At 40.9% G+C, this 16,991-nt stretch overlaps 1 protein-coding gene across 1 annotated transcript in view; it reads right to left on the bottom strand.

Moving 5' to 3' along the window:
* LOC126108823 (5'-AMP-activated protein kinase subunit gamma-2) overlaps nt 1-16,991 on the bottom strand; it is a 1,182,277-nt gene that overhangs the window by 16,156 nt on the left and 1,149,130 nt on the right. The window contains exons 13-16 of the mRNA XM_049914186.1: nt 15,533-15,711; nt 13,672-13,875; nt 4,878-5,024; nt 1,358-1,451 (exon numbers count right to left, since the gene is read on the bottom strand). Of these exons, the coding sequence (XP_049770143.1) occupies nt 1,358-1,451; nt 4,878-5,024; nt 13,672-13,875; nt 15,533-15,711 (624 nt within the window). The remainder of the gene's footprint in view (nt 1-1,357; nt 1,452-4,877; nt 5,025-13,671; nt 13,876-15,532; nt 15,712-16,991) is intronic.

Raw genomic sequence — 16,991 nt, 5'->3', positions numbered from 1 at the left:
GGCTACGCTCTTTTCCACCCACACCTCCATCCCTTTGACAGGTGCACGGTCCTTCCCCCGCACAGCAATTGTCGATTTCAATCAAAGTAATCAGTGAACAATAGGCAATTATTTAATCTCACTGACAGAGGTGCATAACCTCAGCTTAGGCGACGGCGTATCAGAGATCACACAAAAATTTGGTTGCCCAGGCCAATAGTGTATACGATGGATGTCAAGTACAGCAAAGCGAATGATTGCACATGTGTAAACCACCATACAGGATGACTATAACTGTCCTAGTCACTTGACATCAGACCCACATGAACTGACTGACAATCTGCTCTGGGTCAAGTTGGTGCCAGTTCGGAAGTGGGACTGCAGGAACTAGTTTCTAGTGGAATGGCACAGATAAAAATGCACTTCTCAGGTTTCAACCGGAGAAGGACTTGTGTCAGTGCATTCTCTTGATTATTGGTAGGGACCAGAAAACTTCCCAAAAGTGATTACATGAAAAATAATCAAAATTAGTGCATTTTTGCAAAACAATCCAAAACTGGCAGTTTTTGTGAGATACAACAAATTTGGTAATTATAAATTTGAGGATGGCAGTTCACTAATATTCATAACTGATAATTGTTAAATATTAAAACTTTATTTTAATATCTAATCCCGTCATTTTTGAGGTTAATGTATAATCTTAAACTGACACTTCATTTTCTACATTACAAACTTCGATGTGATGACAAAAATTGCCCCAAAATCAACCAAAACAAGAAGAAATGTGTTCAAAAAACATCGAATTTGGAAAAAAATTATCCCATTTGAGAAACAAACGAATTTTGGAAAAATGTTATCCAATTCCTCAAAGAAATGAATTTAGAACAAAACTGAATTTGACAAAAAACACTAAATTTGACAAACACCATCAAACTTGACAAACAACATCAAACTTGACGAAAAACACCAAATTTGAGAAATAAACAATAAAATTTGGGAAAAAAGTAGCACTAAGTTCATAAAAAGTAACACTAAATTTAGCCAAAAATAACATCGAATTTGGCAAAAAATAACACCAAATTTAGCCAAAAATAACACTGAATTTGGCAAAAAAATTACACTGCATTCGGCACAAAATGATACCAAATGTGGCAAAAAATAAATCAGATTTGGCAAATAAATAATAACGAATTTGGCAAAAGTATTAACTAATTTGGAAAAAATAACTAATCTGGCAAAAAAAAAAAAAAAAAAAAAAAAAAAAAAAAAAAAAAAAAAAACCCAATTTTGTCCACAAAATGAGTCGATTTTCTGCCTGTCCCTAATTATTGGCCAGTCAGAGCAATTGGGTCGCCTGCTGTGAGCTCGCAGCACTCACCGCAGGGCCGCAGCACCAGGAAGAGCAGCAGGTCGGACAGCGAGATGATGCCGATGACCTTGTCCTCCTCGTCCACCACCACCAGCCGGTGCACCTGCCGCAACACGCAAAACACGTCACTCCGCTGCAGCTCACAGACTCACACGAGCAGCTAAATAAGAAACAGTGCTACGTGGCCGCACAGTGAGATGTACGAGATCTGTCTCTGGAACATGTGCTACTTTCCAGGTCATCGATGCTGAGTCCAATAATTCAAGTACAGGGCTGAAACGTGGACAGTGAGGGTGAAAGGCAGAGCAAAGTTGGAGGCTTTTGAGATGTGGAAGATGTGGCTCATGGATGCAGAGACTAAGAAATGAGGAGATGCTGAGAAGAGTGTGAGAGTAGAGACAATTACTGAGTATAATATAGAGAAGAAAAGGAATGAGATAAGATCCATATTAAAAAATGAGGAGGGGCTCAGGAGAGCCTGCGAAAGGAAAGTAGGCGAGGGAGGGAGAGAGGAAGAGATTTCAGATCCTGGACAGTGTGCTACATGGCAGCACTAACATGGGAGTGGACTACTTCCACATGGCGAACCTGCCATTAATTTTTCTTTCTTTCTTTTTTTTTCATTGGCAGAATATACCTAATTTAACATACTGTCAAAATATTAGCTGCTAAGTCAGACTGGAAGAGTATTTTTAAATAAAAAATGTTATTTCTATCTCTAAAAAAAATAATGATGCCAGTATTCGAGAATTAAGTCTCGAGCAGGTGTGGCATTTTTTATGGTGTGCAGCGCACTTCACACACATGTAAAGAATAGCTGTCCTTATGTTATCAAGGTAATTGTGTATAGAATGGTACAAGTCAACGTTATTCGTGTTTGGCGAACTTTATACACTGTGGCACCTGCACGACGGTCAGTATTTCAATTTCATAAAAAATACAAATTTAAATACCTGCTCGGCCTGTGCATCTCAGCTTTTTTAATACTGTATGAATGATTTCCTGTTTAGATAATATATCTGTAAGGTTTTCTAGCTTTTAGGAACGATTTAATGTTGAAGGTAAAGAAACATAGCACTTTCTTACTTCTAAGTCACTTTTTGGTCTACGTCCATCGTTTTATACCACACCACAGAGCACATCAAACAAATGCCGCATTTTTAAATTTGCTACTGTACCGTGACAATCTGAACCCGACAGAACTGATGTGGAGCCCGAGCTGCAGGATTTGGGCCAAAACGTAACAAGACTGTTAAGCTGTCACACATACTGGAACTAAAGGTATGCAGCTTTTTCACACGTCACTGCCGAACGCTGGCAGAATACGGAACGACTCGTCATAAAAGAAGGAGAGCAAATGCTGCGCCCGGTCGGCTTCGTGGATTCTGTTGTTGACAGGCTCGTTATCACCGTAGCAGGTGACACTTCCAGAACTGAAATGTATTTATTGGATTCGGATAAGGAGGGAGCTGAGCGATTACCAGATGACTGACCGGAAGCAATACCTTCGGTGGCTTCAATATTTAACTATACGGTGAAATCCTTCAGTACTCTGTCACATTACACACAGCTTACAAAGAAAAATTACCCTGTGGTTAACTCAGGAATTTTCCATCATTCTCGTTTTTAATTACAACAGTACACTATATAAAAACGATAACATGTTGCAGTTTTCATCTAGCTGTCTAAGGAGCGTATTGTGGGAGATCTGCAGTGTATTATTTGATTCTGATTAAAAATTAAATAACATTCGAAGCTCGTGTCTTTTTACTTGTGAACTGCAGCTGGCAACGTCACTGTAGGCTAGCTGTACCAGCTGACTGGCCAGTGCTCTCCGAGTCAAATGCACCGGTAAAGCTGTTGTCCCATATTATCCCCAAGTCGAAGTGCGCGAAATGCACAGCACAAAACGATCCTCCATTATCGTACTGGACAGTACTCGAGACAGCTCGGCTGTAGTCCCACGTGAAACGGAAATCCGACGGGGTTCCGGCAAATGCGGAACAATACATTGCGCAATGTTTACATGTCAGGTTTATTCTTATGATGAATGGATTATAGATAGACTGAATGACAGAATCAGGGAAAGAAGGGACATGTTCTTTGGGCACATCCTTAGCAAGGACCACGGGAGAGCGATACATCAAATAACAGAGTAACTCGTGAAAACAATAACAGAGGAGATAGAAAGGGATACGGATGAACTCGGCTTTAGAAAGTTTGTTTTTAACCATTTAAGTTCTGCTTCGCGGTCGAAGATGGAAATCTTAACAGTGGGACATTTGGTGGAAGAGAATAAGCACACCAGCAAATTTGAATTTGTAAAAGATTAAAGCACGAATGGAAACTCAGAATCGTCATACACAAATCTTCTATAGACAAACAATGGCTAAACGTAAAAATCAGTTAAATGAATGCGAAACAGTGTTGCATACACAGCACTAAGTAAATCAGGTTTTAACTAACCTCTATTCAAACAAATTCTGACTTAGTGTTTTGCTTAGGAGCCTATGCCGTTTCGTGTGAAGGTCGATAGCCAAATGATTTATAGGGGAGCTTTGTTAACGGACATAGGGGAGCTTTGTTAACGGACAACGTGCAGACAAACCTTTACTTTACTACTACTTTATTTATTACTTGTTTCCTTTCATCAGATGCAAGCACCATCAGATGTTCACTGCACTGACAGTAATCCCAAGGTGCTACATTTAGCACCGCCGTAAAGGCAAGATGTTTTAAATTTTTATGCCATATATATGTCAGTATTAGAGCCACGAATGTTCTTTGCCTGATGAGAAAAACTATTAATAAAGCAAACAATATCTGTGCATTTATTCTTAAAAGTTACTTTACCACTGCAGTTAATGCCTACAATTCCTAGTTTTGTTAACAACGTAAACCGAACAGTATCTGTCGACAGCATCGTGTCGCGAGAGGACCGCAGATTAGAGTGGAACAGAAAATGTAAATTGAGCTGTAGTGCCAACTTGTAATGTGTAAAAATGTGGTTTAGCGAAGAATAATTACAATGACTTCACTCTTCAATAGGCCAATACAAGGTAGCAGTAATCTATTGTGTCAATTACTAATTATTTCTAGTGCTGCTCAAAAGTGTGCACTTAATCCTAAACATGAATTATGTTTTCATTTTTCCTATAATTCACCATCTCAGTTCCACACTTATTTTTACGATGTCTAATTTCAATCGATATTTGATAACCTCCAGCTATACAAAGTCGTACACACAACCAGTTGTATCTATACACTACTAGACATTACAATGTCCCACATAAAATAACATAACCATCACAACCAGAATCGTACTACTGGCTGAAACTAATTGTCGTAAAAATAAATGTGCAACTGAGACCGACGAAAAAGTCATCTTTTAATTTTTCTCAGATAAACCACTTGACGTTTAACGTGTGTAATACGTGCCACGTGGACGAACGACAACATCCGAACGGGCCATAAAACGTTACTCGATCGGCACAACTCGATCTTCTCCTCCTCTCCCTCACCGACTCACCTCAGCACGAACTATCCTCTCCATGACGGTGGCCAGCGCCTCGTCCAGTCGGCACTTGTGGACGCCCTCGAACCACTCGTTGCGGTGCTCGTTCGCCTCGCGCAGCGACACGTCCAGGTTGTTGTACGTCTTTTCTGCTGCCAGGTTCTGGGAGGACAGAAATACATTTGTCAGTTAGTTAATCACACATGCACATTTCACGAGTGACTTGTGCAATACATCAGGGTAGTTTTGAACAAATCACGAGCCAATCCACTCTGTATTCAAATAAATCAGACAATTCTCAGAGAAGTAGATTACAAAATGAGGCCCCAAAAATAGCAGATCTTGTATGTTATTTGTGAAGTAAAATGACTGGTGGCAACTGAAGTACAGAGGATGTACAATGCAGGCTAGCTACTGCAAGAAAAGCTATTCTAAGAAGAACTTCTTAATGTCTGACATAAATTTAAGGTATGTGTGTTGGTGAATTTAGTATAGCATAAACAGTTCGGTGAAGAAAAGAGTAGGGATACATGGGTAGATGAGTAATTGATGAGGAGGTACTCAACTGAATTGGGGAGAAAAGTTTTGCATGTATGTATGTATGTATGTGTGTGTGTGTGGGGGGGGGGGGGGCGCCAAGGACAAATAAAGTAAGCAGATTGCAGATTGAAATAGATGTAGATTCCAGTAGCTACGCAGAGAAAAAAAAGGGAATTTCAGAGGCTAGACTAGTGTGGAGAGAGACGTGAAACCAGTCTTCAGACTGCAGGCAACAGTCAGAATGCACCTATAATGGAAAAGAAGCACTTTTCACATGATAACTACAGGTTGTGAAATACACCTAGTTTATGGCTAAAAAGTATGTTAACTTCCTGTATTTTGTGTTTTTATTTGCTTGCATGTAGTTTAAGAGGACGTTACATATCCAGTATTTAGAAGTTTCCTACAGTCTGGAGAACAGGACAAACAAGAATGTTGCAAAATTCGGCAACACTGTTTGTAAATGGGGAAATCCTCCGTGTTGTTTGAACTTGATAATACATATACGGTTGCTGCAACATTTAGAGAAATTTCACCAGCGACTAACAATCAGGTGCATTTTTATATCACTCAGGTGTGACGATTGCACCGGTCCGTAATCAAAACCTCTGAATGAAACTTGTGAATGCAGAAGACGGAGTTTATGCTTCGAAACACACATACGCAAATAAACAAGTGAATGAAAGATGAACAATTATTTTGTGATTCTTCAGTTTCTCCCGGCATATTTGTTGGTCGAACAGTCCACGGGTATACTGCCGGTTCATAGTGTCCAACGGGCACAATATTTCGGCCATCAGACATGTCACCTTCATCAGGTGCACTGACAAACTGAGCTGACGAACTGAGCACCACTGAAGATTGTTGCCGAGAACATCAAAGGCACACTCGACCGAAATATCCAAATACGTCGGCAGTAGCAGAGCACTGTTTGTCCGAGAAACACGAGATGGATTACGAGCATCCCAAGATCCTGGCTCAGACCTCTAAATATTGGGATAGCGTTATAAGCGAGGCTATCGAAATTCGCACCAGGGAAGATCTTATCAACCGAGATTGCGGCTACAATCTCAGCAAGGCTCGGGACCCGCCACTGAATGTAATTAAGAAGACTCTCGGCAAGAAGTACGAACTGGCGACCAGGGCGGACGCAGCGAGTACATCGACGCTATGACAGATCCCGACGCCCACATCCTCGCGACCGCCAGCACACAGGCGGGGCGCAGATGGCAAAGAGAGCGCCCCGCGGGGAGGGGGGATTTAAATCGGCCGCCCGCCCTCAGGAGCTCAGTTCGTCAGCGCACCTGACGATGGCGACACGTCTGATCGCCGAAATATTGTGCCCGTTTGACACTGTGGACCGGCAGTACACCCGTGGACTGTTCGAGCAATAATTATTTTGTTCATAAAGGAATGCATCACGAGTTCTGTAACTAGAAGATACAAATGAAAGAGTCTTGTGTGTCAGTTATTTATTATGTCACTACACATTTCAGTGGTTCACACCATCAGCTTCAGGTGGAGCATTATGTACGAGGGTCACTCAGTAACTAGACAGACAAATATATACACAGAATGTAACACCTAATGCAGGGAACTGAAGCATTTGTGAAGTCTCAGTCAGCAACCTTCCAAAGAATGTTGGTCATTTGCTCGATTAATATCTACATAAATGTAGCGTCTTAAGGTCTTAGTTACAATGGTGTATTTCCTTGAAGAAGTACTTGTGAAGAACAGCATTCGGTGAACTGGTTTTTAGGGTTCCATAACTTAATTGGCAGATACAGAACCTTAGTAGGATCACAGTTTTCTGTCCACCTGTGTCTGTCTGTCTCTGTGTTTCTGTCTGTCCGATTGTCAAACACCCTTTTTCTCAGAAATGGGTACACACATCCAGTTGAAATTTTTGTCAATATAATGTCTGTGGGCTGTTGGTGGTGAAGAAAATTGAAGCTTCTACATCAATGGAAACAAAATATGGCAGTCATTTATGTCACGTATATGATATCTTACCAGTACAGATACCGATAACGGGCAAAAAATTGCCAAAAATTTCCAGTTCCTACAACCCTCTGTGTCCAAGTCTTACTCGCACTTATCCACACTGCTTTTTTTTTTTCCTTTTCCAAAGTGTACAGCTGTCAGAAACACTCTCCCAGATGAACAACAATATAGCAGCAGTCACACAAACAGCGTGAGATTTCACGTGTGGATATTAGAAGTTTAAAACGGACACAAAAGCACTCAGTAGCAGTAACGATCTCACACGGTGAACTGGTATCAATTCATTTATACGATAAAACAGACATCTTAAGAACCGAATGAACTTCTGACAAATATTGACTTCCTGTCGACACAACTCATTCTGACATTCAAAACGAAACAAAGACTCTGCACCACCCTCGGAACTCCTTTCAGTCACAAAGGTAAAGGTGATGCATTTATTGATTTTATCCTACAATACAACTTGCTGACGTCACGTTATGCCGGAGTCCGAGTGTCACGGCACGCAGTGGAAACACCACAAATCACCTGTCCGTTAGAAATTCTAAACTCAAGAATCGGCAAAGGTGACAATGCATTTACAGATTTTATCCTGTGATGAAACTTGTGTACATCATTTTACACCACATCCAAGTCACACAGCGGGCAGTGTAAACACCTCGGCTCACCGAGTAATGTTATGTGAGCCTCACTGCCCCTTTTTTTAAACTAATTTCTGTCTGATTTTATTCTGAGAAGCTCAGTAGTGTATGTAAATACTGTAAATGTAAATTTGAAAATTTGATTCAAAAAGTACTTGAAGTGAAGCGCAGCCGGACAGCAACAGACTCTTTAGCGTGCAATCCCCACAATGATAGTAGTTGTGAATCTTTGAGTATGGACTCAAAAAGAAGGAGGGAGAGAGAGAGAGAGAGAGAGAGAGAGAGAGAGAGAGAACTGTTAATCTGTATCTTGTGGAAAGAGGATGTGTTGCTAGGCCGTCTCTCAGAACGTATTGTTACGTTTAATGAAAATTGATATTTTAGTGATAAAACCAAGTAAAGCATGAGTAAGAGTTCCCAAACATTTATGTATACAAATTTTCTGGAAGTGAAGAATAGAAATATCTTGTTTTTGGAAAAGGAGGCGAGCTTCATTGTCGTCACCGTCTATCAATTGACAGAACTGTTACTGCACAAAGTTCACTAAAATACAGAAAAAGAAATGCATTCTCTATAGTTTTCATTCAATAAGTAACAACCTCTCATAATTTCTTAATTACAGTAATTGGATTATGTTCTTGTACAATAGTGTGAAGCTGAACTCCACTGGTCAATTTTCATCTAGCAGCAGGTGTAGTTTGAAGGAAGCTTGTGTGCTAAGAAATCTCCTTTTCTCACGAAAAGCAGATTGCTGTTTGATATTATTTACTTACAACAGTAGTCCCTCAGGTATGAAAAGCTACAAAAATTTGGGCTCAAAGCTATCCGCAATATGGCCAAGTAACAAACAGAGTCGTATTTTAAACCTTAAGGGGTGTACAACGTCAAACTGGCCGACTTGGAGCAGGAGATGTACCACAGGACATTTCAATTTCCACTGTCTATACTTTTACAAATAAATTCATAAAACTTTGTCAGCATGACCAGGAAGTGACCAAGATTCACGCTCATAGCAGTGAAGTTCAAAAAATACAACAAAATATTTTTTTTTACATGTGAAATGTCATCATTTTTTCACTCACTATTGGCTGCATTCGTTGCTACAGGCACACTTTTCTTCACAAGTAAAAGAGATTATTCAATGAATTTTGCACAGCATACAAACCATACTTACAGGTGTATGAACTCTAGAATTTTCAAAATCTATTAAAAACTGTGCTAAAAATTGAGATAATTAACCACAAAATTTGAGTTTTTTCTAAACATGAAGTTTAAAATGTAGCAGCTCATTCATTTTTTCATTAATAAAATAAATTCTAGAGTTTCATACACGTGTAAGTATGGTTTGTATGCTGTGCAAAATTCATCGAATAATCCCTCTTCCTTGTGAAGAAAAGTGTACCTATAGCAACAAATGCAGCCAATAGTAAGTGAAAAAATGATGAAATTTCACAAGTAAAAAAAAAATTATTTATACTTTTGAACTTACATTGCTATGAGTTTGAATCCTGAATCCTTCCTGGTCGTGTTGACAAAATTTTATGAATTTATTCGAAAAAGTATAGACAGCAGAAATTAAAATGTCCTGTGATGCCTCTCCTGCTCCAAGTCGGCCCGTTTGACATCCTACCCCCCTTAAAGAACAATAAGTTCCTTCAAATTGTAATACGTCACCAACTGGTGCAGAAGCTGATCATTCAAGGAGGCAGCAACCAAAATTCTGGCACCTGTTACGACTTAATGTAAAAAACTCAATCAAAAATAGCTATCTATCTCTCTCTCTCTCTCTCTCTCTCTCTCTCTCTCTCTCTCTCTCCCTCTCCAAACACATATATAAATATTCATATTATTATTTTAAAAAAAGTCATTTTCTAACCGATTCATAAGAAATTCAAAATGCAAGCATTGGCCAATAATGTCATGCTAACCATTTTCCAGAAAGCCCATGGTCAGATTTTCTGTGAGTACTGGAGGAGCAACACACTATCAACAGCCCATACTACTCAGCCACAACTGAGAACGAAGTTGAGCCTGTGCTTAAGAGAGTACGTGTGGGATAGCTCGCCGATTCTTTGACACGGTCACTCGATCCCATACGGCATTTGTGACACTGAGAAATAATGGTAGAGTGAATTGGAAGTTGTTACTTCACCCCCTTACTTCTCTAACTCTGGGACTTTGGACTTTTATCTACTAGAGATATTCAGAAGGTAACACATTTCAGTCTATCGCGGGGGTGGACGGGGCTACAGCTGCCGTATCGTTCCTACGTGCAGAACGCGTTCGGTGGTGGTAGAATGTGGTTTGTGCCCCTCCTACAACAACTTTACAACAACGCACATCCACCCGCGGTCAGTTGTACCCGAGAGCTCCCACAGAGTTTCGGATGGCAGCAGTTTGACCACCCACTGTAGAGCCCAGATTTGGCACCGAACAACTAACACTTCTTCCCAGCAATGTAGACAACGCTCGCTACACGACGCTTCGATACTGTTGCCGAACTGCGTGCAGGTATAAACCGGTGGTTGCAATTGCAGGTGGCAGATTTCTAGAAAGAGGGAATTGAAAAAACTTGTGCCACAGTATACCGTATTTACTCGAATCTAAGCTGCACTTTTTTTCCCGTTTTCTGTAATCCAAAAAACCGCCTGCGGCTTAGAATCGAGTGCAAAGTAAGTGGAAGTTCTGAAAAATGTTGGTAGGTGCCGCCACAACTAACTTCTGCCTTCGAATATGTGTAGCGCTACACGGGCATGCTTTGCAGGCACAAAGATAAATACTGGCACCAAAACCTCTGCATCAGTAAAAAATTAAAAATAGGTGGAAGACGTGCTTTTTTCTCCGCCCCCGAGTTTCGAACCACTGCATTTTCGTACATTATCCGACGAAGTAAATACAAATTCCGTATTGTTCATATTCGAATGTAGCAGCATTTCAATGTACTACGAAAATCCGACTGCCAAGACTGTTTGGGATGTTGCCAACTCTACGTTCTGAATTTTTTCCTACCTGTCAGAAGAGATGGTTGCTAATAGGAAGTTTTATGAATTGTGAATCACACGCAGTATTCTCTTCACCATAAGAATAATACGAATATAAACATTTTACCATGCATTATTTCGTATTTGCTGCTATCTCATTTAAATCCTGTCTGCCTAATAAAATACGAAACTAGAGTGAGACAACAACAAACGCGGAAGAATATACATATCATGTAATGTTTTTATTCGTATTATTCTTATGCCTAATAGTGATACAGTCAGAATTGAAGCACGGCAATTGACTAGATTTTTAAATCTAAGATGACTAATTTCTGTGCAGAATATAATGTACTAAAGAAGCATCTGCAAAGATTTTCAAACTGAGAAAAATTTTTGCTAGACTCTCGTTCAGAACATCTTCTATCATACGCAGCCTATTATTTGGTTCTTGTTGATCATTACCAAAGAAAGCAGCAGTGTAAGTAACAACAAATAGCAGTCTCTTGTCATTGTTTCGATAATGAGACGATTCCTCTCTCTCTCTCTCTCTCTCTCTCTCTCTCTCTCTCTCTCTCTCTCTCTCGGTGGTAGCGCGCACAAAAGCAAGCCATGCCGCGAACGGTGACAGGTAGTAAACACTCATTATCAGAATGCGACAAACAATGCATGACAGTACAGTAATGCATTTTCAGCTTAGAGTGACGTAAACACCTATAACAAAGAGAACGGCACTTATCAGATCAAAGAAAAATAAGCAATCAATTCAAACCAGAAGAAGCACGTGAAAAAAGAAGGGTACCCGTATAAATACGGACGGAGCGACTGACGCCTAGCAATGGCTACCTGGTGCAGCTTAACTGCTAAGCTTACGACTCGAACCAAACTACTGTAGCTGTATCGTCATTTATTCGACCTAAATTGTGTCTCGTATTACAATGGACCAACTTTGTTTCGATTTGGAAATGTGGCCTAAAAACTTTTCTCACCTCTTGAATTTCGAGTCTCAAACTTCAGGTGCGGCTTAGATTCGGGAAAATTTTTTTCCTTGATTTCGAGTCTCATTTTTCAGGTGCGGCTTCGATTCAAGTGCGGCTTAGATTCGAGTAAATACGGTAAGCGGTTCAATCTGAACAGTGGTCAGTTAGGAAAATTGCTTCAGAGTGTACCTTCAAAAGATATACCGGGTGATCAAAAAGTCACCATAAATTTGAAAACTTAATAAACCACGGAATAATGTAGATAGAGAGGTAAAAATTGACACACATGCTTGGAATGACATGGGGTTCTATTGAGGGGGGAAAAATAAAAATAGGTTCGCAAAATGTCCAACAGATGGCACTGGACAGCAAAACGTCCGTAACTGCTACTGTGACGGGTGAGAGGTACGCCGATATGTTACAGAATTGCATCATCCCCAGCCTGGCTGATAAACACCTGCTGGAACGTATGATGTTTATGCAGGATGGCTCTCCGTCCCATATTGCTAGACGCGTGAAAGATCTCTTGCGCGCATCGTTTGGTAATGCTCAGGTGCTCAGCCGCCACTTTCGTCACGCTTGGCCTCCCAGGTCCCCAGACCTCAGTCCGTGCGACTATTGGCTTTGGGGTTACCTGAAGTCGCAAGTGTATCGTGATCGACCGACATCTCTAGGGATGCTGAAAGACAACATCCGACGCCACTGCCTCACCGTAACTCCGGACGTGCTTTACAGTGCTGTTCACAACATTATTCCTCGACTACAGCTAATGTTGAGGAATGATGGTGGACATATTGGACATTTCCTGTAAAGAACATCATCTTTGTTTTGTCTTACTTTGTTATACTAATTATTGCTATTCTGATCAGATGAAGTGGCATCTGTCGGACATTTTTTGACCTTTTGTATTGTTTTGGTTCTAATAAAACCCCATGTCATTCCAAGCATGTGTGTGAATTTGTACCTCTGTATCTACATTACTCCGTGATTTACTCAGTTTTCAAATTTATACTGACTTTTTGATCACCAGGTATAATAAAATTTCATTTTCCCCCACTGTTAATTTTTTTATTTCAAAATGGTCTGTTACTTTCCAGCTCTCTGCCCCCCCCCCCCCCCCTCGTATTTGGCCCGGCAAAAGAAGCTCTTGCGATCAGGTTAAAACAAGAATGAAGAGGTAAAGAAAAGTACAAAATTGGCTTCGATTTGAATGTGTGTCGTTCTTCACAGAGGGGATATGAAGATTCTTAAGATGATGATGCGGATTATTGGAAAAATAGATGAAGAATTTAAACTGAATTGATTTCATGAATCACTTTCTCTGTACAGCTATTTGTCTATTTAATTATTACTGAGTCACAGGTAGGCAGTCTTTTTGTTGTGCCTATCTGCAACTCGGCATCTCCACTATATGGTGAGTGGCAACTTTTCTTTTCGTAATATTGCTACATTCCATCCTGGGTTTTCCATAGCTTATTACTGAATGATATTTGTACATAATGACAATGGTGGTGTAAAACAGTAAGTGAGTAGTGTCGTAATAGATATCTGACTGACAGAAAAAACTGTTTTATTTGTACGAAACGTAGGTGGTCACAAATCATCAGGCGAGTAAAACTTGCAGAACAGAAGGGAATACAAGCATTCCGGGCAGCGGGACACTCACGATGACGTCAAACTTGGCGTAGATGTCAGTGAGGCGGCCCTGCTCGTCAACAATGGGCAGGGCGGAGACGCGCCGCCCCACGAACTTGTGAAGCGCTTCAATGATGGACGTATCCTCGCGCGCCATCTCGATGTCCGCGTAGGTGCCGATCTGCAGTTCGCGCAGCGTCTTGTTCATGTAGCTCGGCTTCGGCAGGTCGTTGATCTGCAACACGACGTACGTGTCACAACTAGTAGAGAAAGGCAACAGAAGACACTGTACGAACGGAGTTAGGTATCGCCTTCCAGGTTCCGAGAACAAGACCATTTAATTAACTGTTTCCCTACTCCGTGTATTATATTTGCAATACCTTGCTATGGTGTGAAACATAACAGTTTATGAAGAAAACATGCCAACATGCTCACTATTTTCATGACTGCAATTTACACTAATCTGACAACTTGTGATTGCTAGTTAGCCAATTAGTTTTATGTTCCTTAGATCATTTGCATGACTAATCGTAAATTTCATATTGATGTGTACGCACTAATCATTTACAAATGAAGAGTGCAAGTGAAACCGATTGTGCGTGAGGACCACATTTCATCCTTACAGCATTATTACAGGTTTCTGAGGATTCGTGAACATTTTCTTTCATGAAGATGAACTGCCCCAGAAAGTTATTCCATATGATATTATTCAAAGAAAATAAGCAAATTACAGTAACTTCCTGATTTACCTCTGCCTGATAGTACTCAATGTGCAAATGTGAATGAACTAAAGTTTTTTTGTGATTTTGAAAATGTGGTTTTCCCGGTTTAAATTCTGGTCAATATGGAGATCGAAAAATTTTGAAGTTTCCCACCAAAGTGTTACATGCTGTTTAGGAAAATGAGATTACACACTCCTCGTGTACTGACAGAATAATGTTAAGTAGGGAGTAGGTCATGGAACATATACCGTACACTGGTGTTTGTTTTAGTACGAGCAGACGTTAAACGGAAGGTGAGGAATACAACAAAATGGCAAGAGGTGGCAACAAATAAATGGCTTCATCTGTTGTGAAATGAGCCTTTTACATTTTGGCGTCGTGGCTTGTCGATGGCTCGACTGTCAAAGGGTAACCACACACTTCAAGAATGAAAACAAAGGACACGACGATTTTGTGACAAATGAAATATATTTCAATTTCGATTGACATGTATAGCATTTGAGGCGTATCTGGTATGTAAAGTTGTGTTCAACTCTCCTTCACGGGTCACTTTAATGATCTGTTCACCCGTGCAAGGAAATGTGTGTTTGTAAAAGGAAAGTAGTGGATGTGCTTTATTGTGATACGAGTAGAAGGTGTCTCCTTTTGTTCCAATAACACCTGCAGAACGCGAAGTAGTCAAACTTTCCTTAGCAACACACAGGATTTCAGAGACACTGAGAAGACAATAAACTGTGGCAAACAAATTAAAAGACAGAGGTAAATACATCAGATGTTATGCCAGCTCTCATAAAGTGTTCTGACTCAGGTTCAACTACAAGGAGTGAGCCAGCAGCTACATAAAACCCAAAACCAACAAGCAAAACACTTCACCACCCAATTATTATTTCCTCCTGTCTTACACTTATCACCAATGTAGTGCATCTCGACGTGCGCAATCTGGTATGTCGTGTCCCCCTCGGACCACGTAAGACAGAGCCAGAAAAACACACGCCCACTCACAAGTGTGCGACTCTGTACAAATCCTCGCACTCGACACGTGTGTGTAAGCCGTAACTATTATACTTTGCGAGAGAGACGGGCACCGCGAACAGAAACCTGTCCGATTTGACAGTGGTGGAAGCTACCCCATCGACCACTCCGTAAGACTCCAGTTTCGACGTTACTCACGTAGAGGTAGAGGAAGCGCAGAATGCGCTTGTGGGTGAGTATGTAGAGGACGTCGCCGGTGGCCGGGTCGATGACGGGCAGCCTGTGGATGCGGTTGCGGATGAGCGTCGCGATGGCGTCGTACAGGGACTCGTCCGGGCCGATGTGCACCAGCGGCTTCACCTGGTCCTTCAGCACCTCTGCACAAAAAACAGAACGCGAACAGCTGTCAGTGACTGCCCGTTTCACTTGTGGTATACCAGCAGAGCAGTGTGCAGGCTGCTAATGCGAGAGAGCTAAGCTCGGGTACAAGTTTCAGCACTAAAGGAGGAGCACGTCAGGTTACGACTGTTGTAACAATTTGTCAGCAAGGACTCTTACAGAACTCACTCTTACAGAACTCACTCTTACAGAACTCACTCTTACAGAACTCACTCTTACAGAACTCACTCTTACAGAACTCACTCTTACAGAACTCACTCTTACAGAACTCACTCTTACAGAACTCACTCTTACAGAACTCACTCTTACAGAACTCACTCTTACAGAACTCACTCTTACAGAACTCACTCTTACAGAACTCACTCTTACAGAACTCACTCTTACAGAACTCACTCTTACAGAACTCACTCTTACAGAACTCACTCTTACAGAACTCACTCTTACAGAACTCACTCTTACAGAACTCACTCTTACAGAACTCACTCTTACAGAACTCACTCTTACAGAACTCACTCTTACAGAACTCACTCTTACAGAACTCACTCTTACAGAACTCACTCTTACAGAACTCACTCTTACAGAACTCACTCTTACAGAACTCACTCTTACAGAACTCACTCTTACAGAACTCACTCTTACAGAACTCACTCTTACAGAACTCACTCTTACAGAACTCACTCTTACAGAACTCACTCTTACAGAACTCACTCTTACAGAACTCACTCTTACAGAACTCACTCTTACAGAACTCACTCTTACAGAACTCACTCTTACAGAACTCACTCTTACAGAACTCACTCTTACAGAACTCACTCTTACAGAACTCACTCTTACAGAACTCACTCTTACAGAACTCACTCTTACAGAACTCACTCTTACAGAACTCACTCTTACAGAACTCACTCTTACAGAACTCACTCTTACAGAACTCACTCTTACAGAACTCACTCTTACAGAACTCACTCTTACAGAACTCACTCTTACAGAACTCACTCTTACAGAACTCACTCTTACAGAACTCACTCTTACAGAACTCACTCTTACAGAACTCACTCTTACAGAACTCACTCTTACAGAACTCACTCTTACAGAACTCACTCTTACAGAACTCACTCTTACAGAACTCACTCTTACAGAACTCACTCTTACAGAACTCACTCTTACAGAACTCACTCTTACAGAACTCACTCTTACAGAACTCACTCTTACAGAACTCACTCTTACAGAACTCACTCTTACAGAACTCACTCTTACAGAA

This window comes from Schistocerca cancellata, chromosome 11 (genome assembly GCF_023864275.1).
Source record: "Schistocerca cancellata isolate TAMUIC-IGC-003103 chromosome 11, iqSchCanc2.1, whole genome shotgun sequence".
Lineage (NCBI taxonomy): Eukaryota > Metazoa > Arthropoda > Insecta > Orthoptera > Acrididae > Schistocerca > Schistocerca cancellata.
The sequence above is the reverse complement of the archived record's forward strand: the minus strand, read 5'-3'. Positions and strand labels throughout refer to the sequence as shown.